Source organism: Equus przewalskii, chromosome 7, assembly GCF_037783145.1.
Source record: "Equus przewalskii isolate Varuska chromosome 7, EquPr2, whole genome shotgun sequence".
NCBI classification, from domain to species: domain Eukaryota; kingdom Metazoa; phylum Chordata; class Mammalia; order Perissodactyla; family Equidae; genus Equus; species Equus przewalskii.
The window spans coordinates 81,347,485-81,368,215 of record NC_091837.1 but is presented as its reverse complement, the minus strand read 5'-3'; the positions used below and the strand labels follow the sequence as shown (position 1 = coordinate 81,368,215).

The 20,731-nt window shown below is 42.5% G+C and overlaps 1 protein-coding gene across 1 annotated transcript in view; it reads left to right on the top strand.

Moving 5' to 3' along the window:
* KDSR (3-ketodihydrosphingosine reductase) overlaps positions 1-14,719 on the top strand; it is a 44,889-nt gene extending 30,170 nt beyond the window's left edge. Inside the window, exons 7-10 of the mRNA XM_070630286.1 lie at positions 174-257; positions 3,856-3,939; positions 6,836-6,937; positions 10,840-14,719. Of these exons, the coding sequence (XP_070486387.1) occupies positions 174-257; positions 3,856-3,939; positions 6,836-6,937; positions 10,840-10,959 (390 nt within the window). The 3' untranslated portion in view covers positions 10,960-14,719. The remainder of the gene's footprint in view (positions 1-173; positions 258-3,855; positions 3,940-6,835; positions 6,938-10,839) is intronic.
* The last annotated feature ends 6,012 nt before the right edge of the window (positions 14,720-20,731 follow it).

Below are 20,731 nucleotides of genomic sequence, written 5' to 3'. Positions count from 1 at the left end.
CTCAGTTCTTGATAGTTCTCCTCTTGCAGAATCTCCGCGTTGGTGTTGGCACCTTTGGAGAAAATCAGGACGGTGTTTACGACGTTTGTCTGGCAGCCAGTGTGGGCTGGTGAGAGAGGATGCGGAATTGCATGTTGTTTACTGAAGGGGCAACTGTTGTTTCTAAAATGTAGGTGAAGCCGTATAACGTCTACGTCACAGTTGCCTACCCGCCAGACACAGACACCCCTGGGTTCGCCGAAGAAAACAAAACAAAGGTAAGTACTCCTCTCTGAGTCCCATGTCGAGAATTTAACGTTGCAAACCCCTCTTCTGATTCTCTGTCTTTCCACCCTTCAGCCCGCAGGTGTTTTCATCCATCAGAAAATTGAGCACCTTTCAATTTATGTGCTAGCTAGAGGCCTCTGAACTTTCTGGAACTTTCATTTGGAATTTTGGAGAATGCAGCCGTATTTTCAAAGGCCACGATTTTTGCTAATAATCTTCAAAACCTTATTTAGTTAATAAGATGTTTTCTTTATGATGGAGGGTACAGCCTGTACTTTTGTGTGTGTGTGAGAAAGACTGGCCCTGAGCTAATATCTGTTGCCAATCTTCCTGTTTTTGCTTGAGCTCACAGCTGTGCCAGTCTTCCTCTATTTTGTATGTGGGATGATGTCACAGCATGACTTGATGAGTGGTATGTAGGTCTGGACTCGGGATCCGAACCTGTGAACACCAGGCTGCCAAAGCAGAGCGCGTGAACACAACCACTGTGCCCCTGGACCGGCCCCTGACCTGTATTTTTAAGTAACGAGATGATATTTTTAAAAATAATAGTCTGTCCCCTAAACTTAAAGACCTGGTTGCCGAATCCTTTGTCTCCACGTGGAAGTCTAATGGGTACCTCAGACTGAACATTTCGCAAACAGGACTTTTTTTTTTTTAAAGATTTTATTTTTCCTTTTTTTTCCCGCAAAGCCCCCCGGTACATAGTTGTATATTTTAGTTGTGGATCCTTCTAGTTGTGGCATGTGGGACGCTGCCTCAGCGTGGTTTGATGAGCAGTGCCATGTCCGCGCCCAGGATTCGAACCAACGAAACACTGGCCGCCTGCAGCGGAGCGCGCGAACTTAACCACTCGGCCACGGGGCCAGCCCCTCGCAAACAGGACTTTTGATTCCCTCTTATTCCCCCTCATTATTTTTCGTCTCATTACTTGGTGCCCACCACTGACCCGGCTGCTCAGGCTGCAAACTGCGAAGCCGGCCATGATTCGTCTTCTCAAACCACTCGTCCAGTTGATCTGCACATCCTTTTGGCTTCACTCTTAGAATATATCCTGAACTGGACCTTTTTTTTTACCTGCAAAATCGCTACCATCCTAGTAGTGATAGCTACTGATATTTTGCCTGAACTGCTCTAATAGTCTTGGAACTGGTCTGCCTGCTTCTGTTCTTACCTCCCTTGGGTCTGTTCTTCGTAGAGTTGCTAGTTGATTCTTTTAAAGCGTTAGTCAGGTCTTGTCACCCACCTGTTCAAACCCCTCTTGTGCAAAAAAAGCCAAAAAACAAAAACAAAACAACCCCGAAAGACCAAAAACCTCTTGTGCAGCACAGTCCAATAGAATGTTCTAGAATGATGGAAATATTCTCTGTCTGCACTCTCCAATATGGTAGTCACACGTTGTTGTTGAACACCTGAAATGTGGCTGGTGCAACTGATACACTGAATTTTGAGTTTTATCTAATTTTAACTAATTTGAAGTTAGAATTAAATAGCGCGTGTTGGTATTGGCTTATGTATTGGGGAGTGTGGCTCTAGGGGCTCCCATCATGCCTTGAATAGAACCCAAAGGCTTAAGGCTTATTAGGTTCCACACTGCTTAGACCTCAGCCACCTGCCCACAGCTCTTCCTTCCCTTCTTGCCCTCAGTGACTCCAGAGCCCTGTCTGTTCCTTGAGCTCGCCTGGCCTGTTCCCACCTGCGGGCTTTGCTCTCACTGTCCTCTCTCTCCGGATGTTTGAATGGCTTCCTTCTTTGATTCTTTCCATCTCTGTACAGACATCACCTCGGAGAGGATGTCCCGGCCCCTCTGTATCTCAAATGTCACTCCTGGGACATCACCATCCTCTCCCCTGGTTTTGTTTTTCTCCATAGTGCTTATCATTACTGGATATCTACATTACGTACAGTGACTGTCAGTCATCCTGAGCTGAATGCAAGCTTTGCACTTGGTTCAAAAGAACCTCCTCTTATCCTTGATGCATAGTAGGCCCTCTCTCTGCACAGGAATAAAGTGGAGAAGAAAGGCATCAATCAGAACGTATCCCCTTGAACTGGCATTGATTGGGTTTCTTCTCTTTCATGGTGATGCTTGGTAGGTGTGAATCCCCCCAGCATAAAAATTGGCACTTAGGCTCCATAGCCAGTATATTTGCAAAAAGATGTTTATGATTTAGAAGCTTTTTTCCCTATTCATTTTTCTTTGGCTCTGTCTCTTAAAATTACTGCTATTTCAAAGAAGTAAATTTAAGCCAAATGCCCTGTCTTAGAATAAGCACGGATCTGCTAAGCAGATTTGCAACGTTTGGTAAGCAGTCCTTTAGTTTGAAGCCAGAGCTGACAAAGGGTGGTGATTTCCCTGTGAAGATTTGATTTTGACGTTAAGTTGGGTTGTTTTTCCTCCCCTAAAGTGTTGGGCAGACTTCTCTGGGTAAATAAAATTCTACCTTGGTCTTTGAGCCCTTTAGAGGGCGCCATAGTGCTTTTAAATCTAATGCCTGTCTGACCACATCTGGTTGCGTTGGCTGGTGGTCTGGGAGAATGAATGGTGGCACCTTTAAAAGGGCCTTTCTCTTAATTCAGGTTCATCAAGAAATACTTGACTTTTATGAAGTGATGTGCTTTTCTATTTTAAGAAAATGCTCTTCTGGTTTTTATTTAATTTTTTCAAGCCTACGTGGTAAATAAAATTTAGTTTCACGCAGTTTAAGACTTTAGTTTTCAAACTTCTAATTGAAATTCCCTTTTAAAGAATTTTTGAGCACGTATGTGCACGTCACCACAAAGAAGATTCACAAATAAATGAAAAAAGACCCTGCCCACAAGAAACTTAGGAGGTAAAATGCAAATATGCAAGTAGGTATAGATATATTAAAGCAGAAACATTGAAAGGTAAGAGAGAAATTACTGCCAGTGAAGAAATCAGGAGAGGCCTTTTAAGCTAAGTGACAATTGAGATGGACCTTTAATGACCTTTGAAGAACACAAGGCTGAGATTTGGGGCTCTGAGGTGCCAGCCCAGTGACGAGCACACAGCCACGCCAGGGGCCACTCGGTGTTTTCTCTTTCAGTCTCCTTGTTGCCTCCTCTGGAGATCCTTAAGAAACAGCTGCCGTTGTTGAACAGGGGCTGGGTTGGGGATTAAGTCCTCTGCTGGCCTGGGAGTATGATGAGAATGGAGATGCTGGTCCTAGGAGCAAACTTGCTCAGAACACACAGTCTAGGCTTTGTGTAAACGCCATCGGTCAAGTGTCTGGCCAGCAGTGAGAATGCAAAGGGGGTGTTTCTGGTCTTGTCCCAGTGATGTGTTCTCATTCTAGCTTTGCTGGTCCTCACTGGAGCCCAGACCACACGTATCCTGCAGAGAGCAGTGAGGGCCTCCTTGTCTTGCTCTGGCTACTGGGCTGAATTTTATACAGTATCTGGGTAGAACTGATATAGAATCCAGGTGGGTCTAATTCTAAAAGTAGAAATCTGCCCAAAAGTAGAAAACTGGAATTATTTATAAATTGGAGGAGAGGGGCTGTAAGGAGTATTTGTCAGTTTGATGGGCAGTCATGATGTTGCTATGTCCATTTCTCCCACCTTCAGCCTTTGGAGACTCGGCTCATTTCAGAGACCACATCTGTTTGCAAACCAGAGCAAGTGGCCAAACAAATTGTTAAAGATGCCATAGTAAGTGCAATCTTCCTTTTCTTTATTAATAGTTGTAGTATTGATAATTATTTAATAGTTGTAGTACTTATAGTTACTTCTGAAAAGATATTTATTTGTCCCAGGGCTTATTTCAAAATATAAATGATTGTATTTTTTCGTCAGCTAGATTCATCATATCTAATATTGGACTCTACTTCTCTTCCCTTAGATACTTTATTGATTCCATGTTAATTAGTAGGCTCCTGGAAACTAATTAGCACCTTAACCTTAGGAACAGATTGATTAGCAAGGATGTCTGGGAACTTCGGTTCTTTAAAAGAAAATGAGACTTCTCTATGATGTGTGAACGGTAGACACTGTCTGCTGTATGTGGCATCTTGCCTCTTCTTTCCCACAGTATTTTCAGTTTTAGATTATTTTTGGTACCTTATTGCCAGACTCGTTGATTAAGGAATTTTTTCTTTCTCTTCCCTGCTTCCCAGTATCATTTTCCCAGATGTTCACTAATAAGAAAGTGCAACTAGACTAGGCCATCATCCGTCAGCCTAGCCTCCTGTGCTTCCAGGCTGCGGAGTTTATTTGGAGTCAAAAATAGAATCTTTAGAAACCGTGTGCTATTTTGTAGAACAACATATGTGCCACAAGCTTTTTGACAACATTCTCATTAACCCCCATGCAGAAAGATACACATTTATGAGGGATGTCTGTAGACCTTAGGCCCACATTGAATTTAGGAAATTTGGGGGACCATCAGAATGAGAAGTGTCAGCATGCTGTGCAGCAGCCTCAAAGGAACGTGCAGATGGTTGCATGAGGCCGAACTGAGCAGAATACAAGAAATGTCGAACTCTATTCAAATATATACAGACACGGGAAGAACTTTACCCTGATTGTGTTCAAAGGCACAGAAAGATGCCACCACGTGATTGGGCCAACTTTGTTTTTCCTGCCTATAACAAATCAAAGCAAACGCGGTCTGTGTTTTTAATCATCTGAAGTAGCTGTCCATATTTTGGCATGATTCATGTAGTCTGGTGGTTTTCTTTTTTCTTTTCTTTTTTTTTTTTTTTGAGGAAGATTAGCCCTGAGCTAACATCTGCTGCCAATCCTCCTCTTTTTGCTGAGGAAGACTGGCCCTGAGCTAACATCCATGCCCATCTTCCTCTACTTTATACGTGGGACGCCTACCACAGCATGGCTTGCCAAGTGGTGCCATGTCCATGCCTGGGATCTGAACCAGCAGAACCCAGGCCGCCAAAGTGGAATGTGCGAACTTAGCCGGTGTGCCACCGGGTTGGCCCCACTCTGGTGGTTTTCAAACTTGTTTGTCTCTTGACCCTTTAGACTCTAAATTGATGACAACCCCGGAGAACTTTTCTTTACATTGACTATATATTTATTGATATTTTGCCATGTTAGAAATTGAAACTGTGTAATTAAAAAATACTTATTAATTCATTAAAAATAACAATAATAAACCCGTTACATTTTTACGTAGCGTTTTTCCAACGAAAATTATTTTTCAAAACTGAACTTGCGTGAGAAGAGTGGCGCTGTTTTCCATCTCAGCTGTCTCTCTGCTGTCTGTGTTCGTAGAAGATGACTGGGTTCCTCCAGGTGCTTCTGCGTTCAGTCTGTTGTAATATGTTGTTTTGAATGAAGGATATGAAGAGCATCTGGCCTTACACAGATATGTATTAGAAAAGGGAGGAATATTTCATAGAAATTTCCTATGAAATTCTATTTCATACAATTTTCAGAGAACGGTGAACATTCTTTTTTGATATGAAACCCAAAGTCAATGAATAGTACTTTTTGAAAGGTTAGTTGCGATGTGGAATTGGAAATGACATCAATGAACTTTTTGTTTTCTGTTACATTAAAATCCATTGGTCTTTGCACTTTGAATGTTTGTACCCATTCATGATTTTGTAACATTATGCATTAGTCATTTGGAAAATATGGGTTCACTGAGTTATCAAAAAAGTTACATTCATTCTATCACTGCTGATCTTATCGTAAAAGTCTTTACATTTTGGGAAGCTGACAGCCTCATGATGGCAGATACAAGTTTTCACAAATCTTAATTTTGCCTTAAAATCTCAGATTTTAACATTGACCCCAAAAGCTGCCAATTTTCCTTGAAACGACAGGCTCATTTTATTCATTTTCCACAAAATGTCTTCCAAATACCCAAGTCTGAAAGACCGTAGATTGTCTGTCCCTGGTTCTTTCACGTAAAAATGGTGTTCTGTGAAAAAAGCGGCAGTGTCACGGGGGCCCTTCTTCCGGGCAGCCGTCCCCCTTTTTGCACGGCAGAAAGAAGCACTGGGTGCGTTCTCCTCTTTTTATCACAAAAAAATCACACACACACAAAAATTTTTATTTATAAGAAGAATGCCCTTAAGAGCTGAGATTTAATAAAATGATTAATTTTACTGCTTTATCAAGGGTGTTTTAAAAGCAAAACTGACATTTTTAAATGTTTTAAAGACTTTTTTAAATTTCTGTTTTCTTTGTGTATTTATTACTGCAAGTGTGTATGGCAGAGGAGAGACGACCACTTGTGGTTCATGCTAATGAGCCAGCAGTTTTGCCCATCGGTGCAAATGTCACTCGGTGTAAGAGGCAATTAATGTGTTAGTATTATTATGACAATTGTTTTGTCCTCATGGACTCCCCGAAAGAGCCTCAGGACCCCCAGGGTCCGTGGAGCCACATTTTGAGAACCACCCGTCTAGCCGGTGTAGCCCATCTGTCAAGGCCACGGTCATTTATGAGCTGCGGTATGTGCTTTGTCAACCTCTTATCCCAACTCACGTGAACGGACACACTTCATTGTTTCTGACGTGTTGAGTTGCTCCCTTTACGTGTTACTACATTGCCTCTCTCTTTTCTCTTCCTTCTGTTTTAGCAAGGGAATTTTAACAGTTCCATTGGCTCAGATGGGTACATGCTCTCGTCCCTGACCTGTGGAATGGCTCCGGTAACTTCTATCACTGAAGGGCTCCAGCAGGTGAGCTATGCATAGGCCGTCAGATGGACAGACAGGCAGTGCCTCTCATTTAACCTCAATGAGAAAAGGCTACAGGAAGACTTAGTAGCTTTATCTGAGGATGTGAAGAATTTTTATTGACAGCGTCAACTTTTTTCCTTCCTCTCCGAGGGATAAGTCAATAGGAAATAGGGTAAAGATACAACTTGAGGAGCTTAGATGAGTAGAAGTGTTCTGTGCTGGGCACTGTGGATAGAGAGGAAAAACGCTGTCTCTGCTGTTGGGTTCTCATCTGAGAACCACTGATCTGAAGTGTTTGAAAAATGAAAATCTTCTCTTTCTAGAGTAGTTTAGGGGTGGTCTTGCCTAAAATTACTGAGCTATTCGACTAGAGGACCTTTTCCAGGAGAGTCAGTCCACAGTTAACTAAGCTGAGGGAGATACGATGGAAGGATTCAACACAGTCCCTGCCATTATGGGAATTACAGTTCGTCCAGGACGCACAGAGGTTAATTAACTGCTCATTGGTGTGCTCGCTGCCATGTTTGCTACTGGAGACTCAGACATCAGGCCCTCCGCCCTGACCTCAGGGGGCTTACAGTCTCTGGGAGAGACTGATACAAAAGGGGACACTAACACAAGGTAATATGAGAGGTATAGTCGAGGGGTTGCTCTTGAAGGACAAAGCCATGGATGATGGAGGGTAGAGGGTGGGAAAGCTGCCTGTACTGATGGGTAGTTGATGACAAAGGACTAGACCTTGTCCAGACTAAAAACCCAAATGGCTTAGGCGTGAGTTTCCCTCACTTTAGAATATACTCCCAAGTTTGTGCTTCTCTCTTAGAGGCAGACACTGGATTAGATGCCCTCTTTGAGGACAGGTCCACACTCTCGTGTGTACGTTGTACCCCTTGCAGCCCATGCCTGGCACCTAGTAGGGACTAAGAATGCATGAGCAGGATGACCGGGTGAATTCTGCACGATCCCTGTGGGCGATCTTGTCCATTCTCCCACTTCTATACAACTGATGCCAAATCTAAAACTTCACCCCATACCTACTTCCAGAACTCCAGTTCTGTGGAAATTTCTTTAGACATTTTCCCTGGGCTATAACTCTACATCTCCAATTCAACATGTCCACTATAAAACTTCTGTTTCCCCAGCATCCTGCCCCCACTTCCCGTCATCGACTCTGTCTTCTGTCTCTGTGGTGGGTGTTCATGTTCACTCAAGAGGCCAGCCAGAAACCGGGATGTCATCCCTGACTCCCCTCCTCTGCCCCTCACATCAGGGATCAGATCCATCTCTGGTCCCTAGTCTTGGGGCCGCTCACTTTCACCGGCCTTGCTGCTGCTCCCACAGTTCGGGCCTAGGTTGCTGCCATCAGCTCCTTGCCTGAGTGTCATGCTCTGTGAGCCAGAGGTCATCAACTGGGGGCCCACAGGCCTGGAAAATATTTTGTTTGGCCCATCTGGTATGAGTGTGCTTAGTCAAATAAAATAGTTTTAAAATTAAATTTTACATAAAAAGTCCAGATTTTGGACTTGTCTTGGAAGTTCAGAAGGCCTGGCAGCACAGGGTCTGTATTCTCTTCTGGCAGTAATGAGCTGCTCAGGGTGGCAGCTGCTCCCATTACCAGGACACGGTCTTCCAATCCGTGTGGTCTTGCAGCACCTGCCCCAAGCCTCGGGTACGTTTGAGTGTGCCATTACATTTTCCATGCTGGTTTTTCTAAGCTGCAAATCTACCTTGGGTAACAACCTTCAGTGACTCCCCAGTACCATCAGGATAAAGCTTCCATTCCATCGCGCGGCACAGCCCTCTGACTTCTGACCCCGCTTACCCTCCCAGCCATGCAACTTTCTTCCCTGCCTCGCCTTCTCTTTCTGCAACTTTTGTCTGTGTCCCTCCATCCCCAGCTTTCCTTTGTGCAACCAACTTCCAGTCTTCCTTCAGGTCTCATCTTAAACACTGCTATTTCCAGAAAACTCCAAGACTGGGTTAAATGCCTTGGACTTAGCCCCATTTTAGCACTTTATTATGCTGTATTATAATTGCTTTTTCTTGAGGTTTTTTCTTTCCTTTATTTATTTTTTTTTAATAATAGGCATTTTTTTTAGAGCTGTCTGTAGATTTGTAGAAAATTTGAGTGGAAATTACAGAGTTCCCATATACCATCCCCCACCCCTGCCTCGCCCCAGTTTCCCCTGTTTTTAACGCCTGGCATTAGTGTGGTACGTTGTTACGGTTGATGAGCCAGTATTGATACATTATTATTAACTGAAGTCCTCGGTTACATTAGGATTTACTCTTGGTGTTGCACGTCCATCCTATGGGTTTTGACAAATGTATAATGACACGTATCCACCACTACAGTGTCATACAGAATATTCACTGCCCTAAAATTCACCTGTGCTCCACCTAGTCAGTCCTCCTTTCTTCCTTCTAGACCTCTGGCAGCCACTGATCTTTCTGCTGTCTCCATAGTTTTGCCTTTTTCCAACTTCCCTGTGGTTTTTACATTTTGCAAAGTTATCCTGGCACACACTCCAGAGAATCAAGTCGTTTTCAAGGCTCGTTATGAAAACCAGTGGTCTCTTCCTCCACCTGCTCCATTTCACCCTTCTCAGGAGCAGCTGCACTGTCCTTGTAGCTGGGCCTTCTCACATCTCCCTCCATGTCTCTAGATTCTGTACTTCTGTGATCACTCCCACTCTTTCCCAGTTTGGGATCAGGTATTGACCTCTGCTGTGAAAGGTCAGGTTTCAGCTCTCCTCATCCCCTCCTCCTCCCACTTACACCCGCCTCTCCTCCTCCGCACCCTCCCTTTTTGTGATATTAGGATTTTGGTTCTGTATTTGAGATAATCATTATGGCTATTTAAATGCTATTCACAGCTGAGCTATGTAATATGCATAATTAATTTTCCTTTTTTGTACAACCTTTTGTTTTCCCTGAAACTATTATTGGCCTTTTTCTATGTATTATTTCTTTGTATTATTAATAATGACTGTCTTCACCTCCTCTCAGAAATACTGGATACCCCATCAGTTTCACCTTCTAGAAGGAATTCCTCCTGGAGCCTTCTGACCTGCCGGTCAGGACTAGCTGCCCCCATGTCTAGTGCGTAGCTGACCCCGGGCCTCCCCAACATGATCGTTCTGGGCACCTCTTTGCCTTCTTTTCCCGCTTCTTGTATCACTTGACATTGCCTTTCTTTGTTGACTCTCTCACATTGGCCATTTACCTCTTCTAGTAGCTTTCTGAAGAAAGGGTGCATGGGGGGCAAATTTTTTGAGACTTTGCATATTTGAACATGTTTCTCTTTGTAGTTTTCTGCCTCTTAAAAAATTCCATTTAGAGCTGTTGTAGTGAGAGTCTTAGTGGAAAGAGTGACAGTTAATGGATATGGTTAATTGCTGGTTTAACCCTGAAACAGGAATGGCCTTTCTCTAGTTGACTGTCTTTCCAAGTATGGAATAAGCCAGTGGAGGGCAGGACTGTTTTTCTCTCACCACTGAGTCTCAGCGCCTAGCATAGGGTCTGAATTTTGTGATGGGAACATAAATCTTAAACCAAAAAGCCTTGCAATGCTGGAGTGGATCTTCCCTCGTTATTAGAACCCTAAGACTACTGAGAATACCTGTTTTATTCTTGGTATAATTTGAATTTATTAATTGGACAGATATTTTGCTGTTACAGACCGGCAGGCACTGTGTGGACAGTGGTGGAGAGGAGACAGCTTCCGTTCTCACCGTTCTTTTGACAGTCATAGAGTTTCCATTATACTTATTCTTGGAGCAGATTAGAAGATGTGTCTTAGAAACGGTTTTGTTAAAGACATATCCTAAAATCCCTTGAAATGAACGGTTGTATTGTACTGTAGGGATGAGCTCAGACGTCTCTCTCTCTCTCTCACACAGGTGGTCACCATGGGCCTTTTCCGCACTATCGCTTTGTTTTACATTGGAAGTTTCGACAGCATAGTTCGTCGCTGTATGATGCAGAGAGCAAAATCTGAAATTGCAGACAAAACTGCCTAATTCTTACCCGTCGGAAAAAGACTGTTTCTAAATAATCTGAACAGCTTGCTGCTAAATGGGACCCAGATTTTGGCCTACAGACACTTATGTATTGCTTTTGAATATGTGAGATTGGACCACTGCTCTTCAGAAACCTGGCTGCAAGCGAGGGGATAGAAGTTCAACTCCAGACAATATTATTAATACTATGCAAATGTGGAATAGGAGACCACTGGATTCTCTGAAGTGGAGAGGTGCTGATGGTATGGGAACTAATAGCGTGTGAGCAGGGTAAAGAACAGGATTTCAGAGTGATCATTGAAAATTTTTCTATTTATTCTGTTTTTCCCCATAGAAATCAAGTCCAGAAATGTACTTTGTGACACGTAAGAAGTCTTAAGGACTTTTTAAACCTTCCATGAAAGGCAGTTTATGGGTTTCTAAAGCCTTTTTTTTTCTTTTTAGCTTGGTATATTTTATTCAAGATGAGTTTTACACATTGCCAGTGAGTCCCAATGCATAATAATGTCCCTGACTCACTTTGCTACTGGTGGACCCTTGTGGCTTCTCTCTCTCTTTGATCCCATAACACTACAAGGGGGATGGGAGAGGGCAATGCAGTGGAGGAGAAGGAGATAAATATTTTCCAGTAGGAAAAATAATGCTGTCTTGTCTTCGTTAGACTTGAATGCCAAGGGCCCTTTTCATTTTTCACTCATGGGGAAAAGCAGCCTCCTAAAACGTTTTCTGAAAGAAGTAAAATCGTAGAAGCTTAAAAGTTTACAATTTCTTCAATAGCCATGATGACCTGAAGTTCCATTCCATTATAGTGTCTTTTCATTCTACCCATCTCTTCCTTTCCTATTTTGCTGATACTGCTATAATATTTTTGTAAAAAAAAAAAAAAAAAGAAAAAAGAAGACCAGTTAAAAATTTTTGGCTTGAATTTTTAAATTAATTCATGAATTAATTAAAACAAATGAAAAAACTTAAGAAGTGTGACATTCTTCTCCTTGTAGCATAAATGTAGCTTTTAGGAAAGGCTGGCGATAGGATATTTAAATTTTATTCATTCAGAACAGAAAGTAGGACGACAAGGCCCATTTTGAAGATACTCGCTTTTGAAATAAAATGATCACCCCATTCTTTCTGTGACTCTCCCACTGACTTTGAGAACATTCTCTTCAAACCACATGGTAAGGAAGCCCAGTTGTCACTCTCGCAATATAACCCTGGAAATCCTCTTGGCCTCGTGAATGTTGTTTCCAGATTACAGGCTCTGTTGTTCATTAGTGGATTTCCACAATAAGTGCCTATGATGAGTTTTAGCCAATGTTACCGCTCCATCCTGTCATTGTATGTGGTCCTCCTACTTGAGGACAGTTACCTTCCTTGTAATGCTGTATCCCCTCCTTCTTGCATACACAGTATGCATATACAGTAGCACATTCCAGTTCACTTTGGTGAGAAAAGACCACCGCTTTTGAAGAAGAAACTTTTTTATTATTAAAACCCCCACAATTCTACAAAAGATTAAAGACCTAAAAATTATAGCAAACCATTTTTGCTCTTGAGTTTTTGAACCTCTTGACTTTAAAATGACTTAATATTTAAAAAGTAAAATGTTTAATAGCTTTAATCCATGGTGTTTTTTAAATTAAGATCTGAGACTGGCATATTTTAAACACTGATAAAGACAGAAGAAATGATTACTTAATATCTAAGTTGCTTGGATGACTTCATTGCAGTTCATAGGGGTGGGTTGATGCCATAAATGGTTTCATGAATCTTTCAGTCTTGTGTAGCCATCGTTTGCAAACTCCGTTGAGTCATATTGTGCAGCCTCGAAAATGGAGTATTGGCTGTATTTTCCTAATTTGCAGAAAACAGTTACATTAATATCAGGATGTTTCTCAATTTTATTCTTTTCTCATAAATGTTCCTTGAATGTTGGCACCTTCTCCTGCTGGTGTATATTAAAATTTAGTCCAAGATGGCATCTCATTTAATAAAATTAACTATTTAACAATAGTTTTTTCAATATACGTTTCTTAAGGTGTCCTTATAGACAGTACTGTCACCTCAGGTAATCTGCCTGCACAAATTTAAGAGCTCCCGTTCTCTGGTGAGAGATATTACCCCCAACCCAATTGAAGCTCAGACATAGCAGGAGATTTGTGGAGATGATAATTTCAGAGAATGGGCTTCTTTGTCAGAGATGTCAAAGGTCCACAGTCCTGTATTCAAAAAACTTTGGAAAGGTGGTTTTTTTTTTTCTTTCTAAATTTGGTGCCATAATTCATTTGATAGCAAAACCTGACATGAACTGACATGAGATTATGATAGTTCTTATTTATGCCACTTCCTGGACTGTTTATTAATTTCACCTGAAAAAATACCAGTGGGTTTGATTATAGGTATTGCCCCAGACTCTGTGGTGTTTTGTCATATCCAGTATATGCCCCATATTACCTTTTCAAAATCCAAAATCTGATGAATTCTGAAACACATCTGGCCCAGAGGGTTTTGGACAAGGGATTGTGGACATTTAAGCCGCGTCACCCAATGACCTGACTTCATCCAAAACATGTAACTATTACAAGGCAAATTCTACTTTTTACTTTTTTTGGCTCAATTCTTGTACCACTTTTTTTACATTGACTTGTTTTTTTGCTCGAGGGAAGAAAAAAAGCTCTGAGTCAGACTGTTTGTTAGGGAAACTGTTGGCTTTTTTTTAAGGATTGCATTGACTCGTCACTTTATGTTATACCCAGAAGTTGTTGACTCTCATCTCTGGCAGAAGTTTATCATAATTCCGCTGAAATGTGGGCTCTCCGTATGTGACTGACCACAGGGTTTTATGCCAGTTTCAGTTCTGAAGTGCCTCCCTCTGCTAGGTTCGGTTGTACTGTTTTATTATTGTGTATTTGTGAGTCTATTTATTTTAAAATGTTTAGTGTCATTCAGCCCTAGAAATCTCACAGTATCTTCAAGGATAATTGAAAAAGGTATAAAAAATAATCCTCATTTCTTTTTACAAAAACAAAGTCAAGGGAATTGTTCTTTTCTATATTTTTTAAATTTAATTTTCACAGCTGAAAAGAGAAGAAATTAAAAATGCTGTTAATGATGGCCTCTTTACATTGATACTTGTATATATTTAGTTATAAGGCTTTATTGGGATCTGTTAAACCATATATTGTTAATTCATGGAAGTGAAATGTTGAGAGACCAATATTTAGATGACAAAAGCATTTTGGTAGTAGTTGCCTCGATTCAAAGAATTGTATGTCTTTGTCTTTCTAGAAGCAGGCAATACATAATAATTTTTCCTTTTACTGAATTATATCATCAGGTGATTTAATTTTATTACATCATGTTCTAATTTAAACATGTCCTACTCGAGGACACTGAAATATTCATACTTTTTGATGTAAGATGCTTTGTGTCTTTCTCATTTCCTTTAGTTCTTAGTAACTCAGCCCTACAAAGTACCTGCTAACCATGATCTTCCGTATGCTGGACTAAATCTCATTTAGTTCAGGGCAGTGACGGCAGACTTGATATTTTGAAGAGCAGGCAATAGCTATTATATTTTACACTTGCTTGGTGTGAAAACTCTAAAGACATTTTTAAACTGAGAAGAGTGCACATGGCTATTTTGATATATATTAGAACTTGTGTTTGCTACTTTAGAAGCTTTTGTGCCAGAATTGTAACCTAATTTTCATATCTTGTATTTCTGAATCACAAGAAAAAAATAAATGGGGAACAAGCTTTACAGATTTGAAAACTTATTTTTCTAGAAATCTGTGTTTTTTGACAGACACTTGAAGCAAAACACAAACCTCTTCCATAGTGTTATCCTAAACTTGCATCTTAAACACTTGCCAAGGCTTGATTTTTATCATTTTTCAGGAAGTAATATTTTTAGAGTAAGTACTTGGTATTCTGAGCTCTTGTTTTAAATATGTCCTGTGTTTGTGTGACTCTCTTGTGGAATATATGAGTAAGAGAGTAAGAAATGCGGAATTTAGTAAAATGTCTTAAGTAATTATGTTTCATATACAAATAAATTGATTTCCCATACTTTAAACCTTCATAGTCTAACAATAAAATATCTCCTAGACTCTGAAGGGCATAGGAGACCTGTATGTTAAAGAACATGCCTTAATATTTCTTGGTCCTTAAATAGAAAAATTTTGGTCATGTCAAGAAAAGATTCTTGGACATCTTGGTTTGCAAACTTAACCTTTCTTTAAATTCGAGCAATTTATATGCATAAATGGCATATGATATCACTTCTACAATTTTTATGTTTGGATGTTTAAAAAGAAAAATATTTCTTGACTTCTGTTCCACTGCTGATTCTATACCTTCCATTTCCCTCATTCAACATATATTTATTGAGTGCTTATGATGAGCTTGGTATCCAGGCACTGGGGACACAACTCTGCATAAAGAATTTGTCCCTCCCTTGTGGCGATGGCATTTCTTGTTTCTTTCCCTCCCCACTCCCTCATCCCTCTGAAGGCTCTTACAAGTCTTCCTGGAGAAGGAGGAACCACTCCCCATTCCTTTCTTCAGCTCGGGCCTCCGAATTTTATGCCACAAATATTTAAATGCCAGGCACTATTCTAGGCTGGGAATGGACAGAGGAAAATATGGTCCCTGCCCTCACATAGTTTATAATCTAGTGAGAAACACAGATGCTGGAAATTACACTGTGATCCAACAAGAGCTATGATTAAGATAGCACAACTGACCTTAGAAACATCACCCCTTCTAGTCACTGTTGTGAGCATTTTACATGTAACTCATTTAAATCATACACTAGTCCTATGAATAGTACCATCTACATCCCCAGGCTATAACTGAAGGCACAGGCATATAGAGAGGTTAAGTAACTAGCACAAGGTCTCAGCTACTAAGAAGTGGAGCCAGGATTCAAACCCCTGTTTTCTGACTTTGAAGCTCCAATTCTGTACAAAGCCTTTTCCAGTGGCACAAAGGGAATCCTCAGACTGCCCAGGAAATTCAAATATGCTCTCATGGGGGGAAGTTCTTGAGATGAAATGAGGTATGAGTATGAATTTGCCATGAAAAGCGTGGGTGCATTTCAGGGAGATGAGCAGATGCACAAAAGCAAAACACATGAGAGATCTTGGTGTATTCCATAAAAGCACACAAAGTTAATATAGCTGCAAGAAGGGAAAGCAGAAGGAAAGAGTGGGCGCCCAGGTGGTAGGCTTGGCCCACATCATGCCATGCAGAGGAGTTGAGATTATAGCCTCTGAAGAACTTTGAGCAGAAATATGAAATGCCCAGATGGTAGCTTTAGAAAGATCATGCTTCCCCTTGAAATGTAGGGGGTGCTGAGCACTTGGGCCTTGGCATAAACCCCACGAATTTGAAAGATGCCCTATTAGATATGTTTTGTTTTGTTTTTTGTTGTGTACCCGCAAAAGATGTTGCTGTCCTAAACCCCAGAACCTATGAATGTGACTTTATTTGGAAATGGGGTCTTCATAGATATAATCAAGTTAAGGTGAGGTTATTAGGGTCCTTATTCAATATGACTGGTGATCTTATAAGAATAGGAGAAAACAGACACACACAAGGAGAATGCCATGTGACAACAGAGGCAGAGATCAGAGTAAAGCAGTTGCAAGCCAATGAATGCCAAGGATTTCCAGCCACCACCAGAAGCTAGGAAGAGGCAAGGCAGATTCTTCCCTTGACCCCTCAGAGGGTGCATGTGCTGCTGACATCTTGATTTTGGACTTCCAGCCCCCAGAATTGTAGGAGAATACCTTTCTGTTTTAAGCCACGCAGTTTGTGGTACTTTGTTACTGCAGCCCTAGAAAACAAACATATTAACCTTGATCTTCCTAAATGTGTTCATCAGCAATTAATATCCGGGAGATACTGTGCTCTGTGCTAAAGAGCATAAGAGAATAAAAGTTAGTTATTGCACATAAGAATGTAAATTCTTTGCCTATTCCCCAACACTGTGGTGTTTTTCACGTTGTTTGGTTCTATTACTGTAGTTTCAACCCAACAAGAGCAATAGGCATTTGAAAAGTATGACAAGTTCCTACTTTTGGTTTATTTCACTTTAAATGCCAAGTCATTAATTTGAAAGGAAAAAATTGCCACAAGTGAATTTCCTGCGCTTTCCTTTGTAAACCAAAGTAAACATTACTTGCACACTATTAAGTTGGCACAACAGAATGATTTATCTGCAGTTCGTTGCCTAGTTTCAAAGGTCGTTGCTTAATTATTCTAAACATTTTTTGAGGTTTAGGATCCGCCATAAATTAGTCAGGTGGGTTTCTCAGTTAAACCAAGCCTTGTTGGTTTAGATTTGGCAAAAGAGTTTCATGGTGATGACAAGGATGGTTTGAGAGCACAAAGCAGATGATTTGGATGTGATCACTCTTAGAAAAGAAGACAGGCTCGGAGCATAAATGAATCGGGAACAGTATTACTGTTAGTATTCTTAACTATTACGAATTAGGAGTTACTATTATAATAATAATGTTATATAATGTTTGCCAACAAAACATGCAAGCCATCGGAAAGAACGTGACACTAGCATAAGAGTTTATAATGTATAAGATACTTATGTCAATTATATCTCAATAAAGCTGGAAACAATGTAGAAGACGCTTGAAATTGGCAATCAGTGTCTTTGACTTGGTTATCTAGGCCTGTGAGATGTTATTTTTTAAGCAGTTCATTTTTCTTATGCAGCCTACATAGACTCCTTGTTTTTACTCTCTCTAGTCATTTCGTTTTGTTTATGGATTTATTTCCACTTCAGTTTGCCTAAATGGTTTGGGGTCATGTTTTATATTTTTAACTCTTTCATCCTACCTATTAGTTGCCAGTTCTCTCTCAGTTAATGGTGTCTTTCTTCTTTTTTTTTCTTTTTTAAAGATCGGCACCTGACCTAACAACTGTTGCCAATCCTGTTTTTTTTTTCCTGCTTTATCTCCCCCAATCGCCCCGTACATAGTTGTATATTTTAGTTGCAGGTCCTTCTGGTTGTGCTATGTGGGACGCTGCCTCAACGTGGCCTGACGAGTGGTGCCATGTCCGCACCCAGAATCCGAACTGGCGAAACCCTGGCCCACTGCAGTGGAGCACGTGAACTTAACCACTCGGCCCCATTGCCAGCCCCTCTATCCTCATTTTAAATAAAAAGTTTAATAGTTGAGAAGATTTAATACATATCTATATTAAGCATTAGTATATCCAGATTCGAATAATGTCCTTTTTGAATTTCCTAAACTTTGAGGACATTTATGTTGGTGATGGATGAAGAGAACTTTCTGAATCATGCTGTTAAACATCAACCAGTAGGTGGCGAAAACTGGCAATAGAAAGCTTTTTGTTTGGCAGATTGGAGAATAAAGAAGGAAAACACAGGCCTTTCAGACTCTGGATACAAGCTCCACTCCCTGCATCTTGTTCTTTCTCTTCCTGGTGCCACCCTCCTGCTAGAAACCAGCCAGACAAAGCTGGTGAGAGGGCCGTCCATTGGCTCCCAAAAGTGGAAGACATCTTGGGAAGTGAAAAGGCCACAGCGCACACATTTGGAAGGTTGTTAGAAGGTCTCTGGGATTCAGACCCAGGACTCCTGACTCAGGCCAGTGATCCCTCCACTCTCTCACTAATACCTGGAGACAAACAGTTAATTCACACACTTCCGAGGAATTCTTAACCTCATACTTTAAAGTGGAATCCAATAAACATGGAATCTGAATGGAGGAATGGTTTCACTCTTTTGATTGAAAGAGATCCAGAACATTCCCAGGATATATACTCTTAGTCAAGGGTTATAACACGGACCTGTCCTGAGAATGTGTGGTTATGATCAAGATGCTACATAAGGAACACCTGTAACGTAAGGCTCTATGAAGCAAAGGAGGGGGAAAAAATAAGGAAGCGTTTCTTTCTCTGGGAATGGGGGTATCCATTTCCTTCTGGCTGCCCCCTTTGCAGAAGTACAATCTCTTTTCCAGCTCTGCCCTCTCATTTCCTCACTCACATGCTGGGTCTCAGAAGCACTAAGGCTTTCAATTCCTCTTAAGTAATTTTGGGAGTTTAAGACAAGGTTCTGAGAAGATCCTGAAACAGTAACGTTCTGGCATTAGTATGAGTTCTGTTATTTCCGTGAGAACATATATTTGGGGTCAGTCTATACTCCATGTCTATCTCCAGGCCAGAACACCTCCCTGCCACTGACGTGGAAAAAAGGAGACCCTGTCACAGCCATCAGAAGATCTAAGAGCATTTTCCTTCATCCTCTCTTGCCGGAATAAGAAGTTTGTACCAGGCACTCATTCCTGCATGCAAGAGGTTAGCATGTTGGCTGATTGGGTATGATAAATGAAGAAATGAAAATAATTTGCTGCGTTTATTTTGCTTAACAATAAACGCTTGATTTTAGACCAGGAATGAGACAAAGCAGAGACAGTGTCACGACGTAGTTGTACACATTGCTGTGCTCCTTTGCCATGTTTCTATGACCACAATAATCCAGTGTCCCCGTATATTTGTACTTGAGCCCTATTAAGTAAGCTGCTGTGCTTTCAGTAAACACTTTCTGGGGCTCTATTTCTCAAGACTCTTAGAGATAAAAAATAGTTAAACACGTGCAACTTGATTGCCCTCTTGCGCTTTTCTCCTAGGGCCTATTCATGCTGATGAATTAAAAAATGCGGGTGCTTGTGTGTACACATATGTGTGTGTCTGTACAGATAACTTGAGAAGGTGAGGCCATCTAGGATTGGTGGCTAGGCGACGGTGGAGGCCTTTAGAAACCCACCCACCCCGCTGTTAGCCCTGTGGGCCAGAAAGTTGCCCTGCACACCTCCGCAGCGTCCAGCCCCAACCTAGGGCCGAAATTGTCAGGAGCAGAGGAAAAGCATTAACTTAACCATTTTAAAGCCTGTGATCTGCCCACTCGCCCCTCCCCGGCCCGCTCAGAGCTATGTCTGGCCTTGGTCACCGATGGTGTTTCCAGAGTGCGTGTTCTGCATGCACACCTAGGAAGCAACTTGAAAGTGAACAGGACGCTGGGGGCTTCCCTCGCGAGTGAATGCGCGGAGTCGCCCCTCTTCACGCGAGGGCGTCGCTGAGGTCCCTCTGCTCGGGGTCAGCACCGGCCTGGGTCTTCTCCCGGGGGCCGAGCGCCTGTAACACGATGTGTACACCCCCCCTACCCCCCCCCCCACCCGGTTAGAAAGGGGCAAAGCGATTCCCTTTTCCAGCGCGTTTTCTCCGCGCACCTAGTCAGCAGCCGCCGGCCGCCCGCGTGGGGGTCCCCGGGCGCCCCCGGCCCCTCGCTGGCCCCTGCGCGCGCGCCGGGCCGGCCGCAGGCCCGAGGAGGCCCCTCGCACACCCACCGCGCCGCGGCCGCGCGGGAGGCCTGCGCCGCCCGCGCCACCCACCGGCCGGGCCCTGCGCGCGGGAGGGGGCCGTCCCGGGCGCGCCCTCCCGGGCCGGGGCCCTGCGCGCCATGTGTCCCCGGCGGGGCGCGCCGCTCCCGGCCCGGCCGCGGCTCCTTTAACCGGGGAAGGGGAGCGGCGGAGGGGGCGGCGGGGCGGCTCCGAGGAGGGCTCTTTCTTTCTTCTTTTTTTGAATGAACAGAGTGACGTACGTACAGGAAACCAGTCGGTTCGAGCGGAGAATGAAGTAAGAGGCCAGGCCCCCCCCCGCCCCCGCCCCCGCCCCCGCCCGCGCCCGCGCCCGCCCCCTTCCTCCCCGCCCCCCTCCCCGCCCG